Source organism: Camellia sinensis, chromosome 8 (assembly GCF_055761805.1).
Source record: "Camellia sinensis isolate YWXY chromosome 8, ASM5576180v1, whole genome shotgun sequence".
Classification (NCBI taxonomy): Eukaryota; Viridiplantae; Streptophyta; class Magnoliopsida; order Ericales; family Theaceae; genus Camellia; species Camellia sinensis.
In genome coordinates this window covers 69573822-69576776 of record NC_138968.1, presented here as the reverse complement: position 1 = coordinate 69576776, position 2955 = coordinate 69573822, and the positions used below count along the sequence as shown (strand labels likewise).

The 2955-nt window shown below is 31.8% G+C and overlaps 1 protein-coding gene across 1 annotated transcript; it reads right to left on the bottom strand.

Moving 5' to 3' along the window:
• Nucleotides 1-415: 415 nt before the first annotated feature.
• On the bottom strand, nucleotides 416-1256 carry LOC145797823 (uncharacterized). Its single transcript, XM_082885250.1, has 2 exons — nucleotides 1034-1256; nucleotides 416-570 (listed from the first exon to the last, which is right to left on the bottom strand). The coding sequence occupies exons 1-2, from the start codon at nucleotides 1254-1256 to the stop codon at nucleotides 416-418; spliced, it is 378 nt and encodes a 125-aa protein (XP_082741376.1).
• Nucleotides 1257-2955: the final 1699 nt, after the last annotated feature.

Genomic DNA, 2955 nt, shown 5'->3' with positions numbered 1-2955 from the left:
GTATAGAGAATAGAATACAATGTTTATATATCAATTATAATAGACAAGTTAATCATACTTGTGCCTAAAGTCTAGCACCTAATTAGGGTAAAAAATTACAAGGAATCAATCAAAGAGTCGTAACCGAATTGGGGTGTGAGTTGTGTAATTCAATTGATTTGGTTTCCATTTTTAATAATCCCCCACAAGTTGGAGCGTGAATGTTAAGAATACCAAACTTGCGTAAGATGGTGTGAAAAGCTACACTTCCCAAGGGTTTGGTGAATACATCTGCCACCTGAAGAAAGGAAGGTGTATAGCTTGTGTAGATATCTAGATTGGATTTTCTCACGAACTAAATGGCAATCTAGCCCCATATGTTTAGTTCATTCATGGAATACTCAATTTGCAACAATGTGCAAAGCTACTTTGTACATCATTGAGAGATTGAGAGGCCTTGCCTGGAACAAGCAACTTCAATCCCAAGAAAATATTTGAGATCACTAAGATCTTTACTGTATAACCGATCATGAAGAAACTTTTTGAGTGCATCAATGGCTGGTAAATCATTTCCAACAATGATCATGACATCTACATAGATCAATATAATAGTGAAAGAATCTCCAACTTTTCGAGTGAACAATGAGTAATTAGCTTTGGACTGCTGAAATCCCACATCTCAGATGGCTGAGGAAAACTTGGAGAACTAATTGCATGATGCTTGCTTAAGCTAGTAGGTTTAGTCAACACACCAAGTTCTCCCACTATCGACTAAGACCTAGAGGCGGTTACATATAGACTTCTTCATCAAGATCGCCATGGAGAAAAGTATTTTGTGCATCTAAATTATAGAGGGACCAATTCCGAAAGGCAACAAGAGCTAGAAGACAACAAATGGTCACCAATTTAGCAACTGGAGCCAAGATCTCATGATAATTCAATCCCTATGTTTATGTGTATCATTTAGCCACCAAGCTAGATTTGCATCGATCTATAGTGTCATAGGATTTGTACTTGATTTTGTACAACTATTTGCAACCAATGAGCATTTTACTTGTAGGCAAATGAGTGAGAGTCCAAGTATGATTTTGTCCAAGTGCAAGAAGTTCAGCATCCATGGCTTGCTTCCAATTTAGGTCATTCATTGCTTGAGCAAAATTGCCAGGTTTAATAGAAATGGAGATATTTACAATAAAAGAATGGTGCATTGGAGACAATTGATTATAAGAAAGGAAATGAGACAATGGGTTGCAAGTACCTTTAGGAGGATCTATCATTGAAGTCGAGGAATGTATTGATTATAAGATCTCAACATGAAAGAATTTGATGGGGCTCTAGGACTCACCACTGGTCACGTTTTAATGATCTGAACTGTTCATTTTCTAGAGCTCTCAATGTATATTATCCACGAAAATAATTAGTTTGTTTTAATAATCATAACTTTTTCATTTTATCGCATTTATCTCCGAAAAAATGGACGATAAATATATTTTTGAAATAAACAATCTATTTTTTTTATAAACAAATGTTATAAAATAAAAAGGTTACGATTATCAGATTGACCTAAATTTTTCATGAATGATATACATTTAGGGCCCTATAAAATGAACTGTTCGGATCATCAAAATGAGATTTGTGATAGACCCTACGGGCCCTTCAAGTTCTCTCATGTTAACATCTCAACATGAAAGAAGCCCACCCCTTTTAAAACAATGTTCCACATTATTCATAGGAAAACAATATACAAACTTAGTATTTATAAACTCACTTTTAAATTTAGTGGACATGCTTGCAATATGTTTTGTTTCGTTTCTATTATCATATCATATGTGTGTTTTACATTTAGCAAATGATAAATCATTGTCATTGTGCAAAGCACAATGCCTTTATATATATATATATATATATATATATTTGTGCATATAATATCAATTAGTCGAAACCTTTTTTTTTCCCCTTTAAGCTTCATTATCATTTTTATTTTCTTGTAAAAATAATTTTTCAAAATTTTAACAACTACTTTTAAAGCTTCTGAGTGTCGAATAATAAGATAAGATAAGATAGTAGAATTAGACAATCATTAAAATAACGAAACTAAATTTAGTTTTTTTTTTTTTTTTAACCAAAGCATGCACAACAGAAGGGAGATCCACTCGAATAGGAATAAATTTAGTTGAACCCATCCAAGTCCTATTTCGCTAATTTATAAACTAATTCTAAATAGTTTTCTCAGTGATTAAAAACAAAAAGTGTAAAGAGTTAGATGTCTGTGTGCGGAGAAGATATTGGTTAGTCATGCACATCATCAGGTGGTGCTTCAATGGTGTTGTGATTGGTGAAAGAAGTGAGATTCACAATTTTGTATTGAGTGATTGAAAAATATAAAAAGATATGATGGTTTATAACTGGTGAGAAGTACCACCACGTGACATCCCTAGACAAACCAATAGTTTTTCCTATGTAACGGTGAAAAGCATGTATTTTTCTAAAGAGTGATGATTTAAGATTGACTTATGTGTGTCATATAGAATGAGTCTTAAAGTTGCCGTTTTTGTCAATTCATCTTTTTTCTTTTCTTTTTTTTTTCGTGTATATATGAATTATTCTTCACAAACATAATTAACTTTTAATTTATTAATTTCCTTTGTTTTGGTTGCGTTTTTGTTTTTTGGTTTCTTGTTGTTGTTGGAAGTGGTGGTAGTGGTGGTAGTGGTGGTGGTTGTTATTGTTGTTGGTTGTTAATGATGAAATAGATTGCAATAGATAGAAATCAACACTCTTTTTTCTGTGTGTGTACAACCTAAATGAACAAATAGAATTAATAGATAGAAAATAATTTGAATAGATAAAAAAACTAACAGGTAGTTTCAACGGATAAATTTTTTTGAATAGATAAATTTTAACAAATATATTTTATTTGGACAAATATTTGAACAAATAAGAAAAATTAAACAAATAGGGTAAAAAAAAATTGAA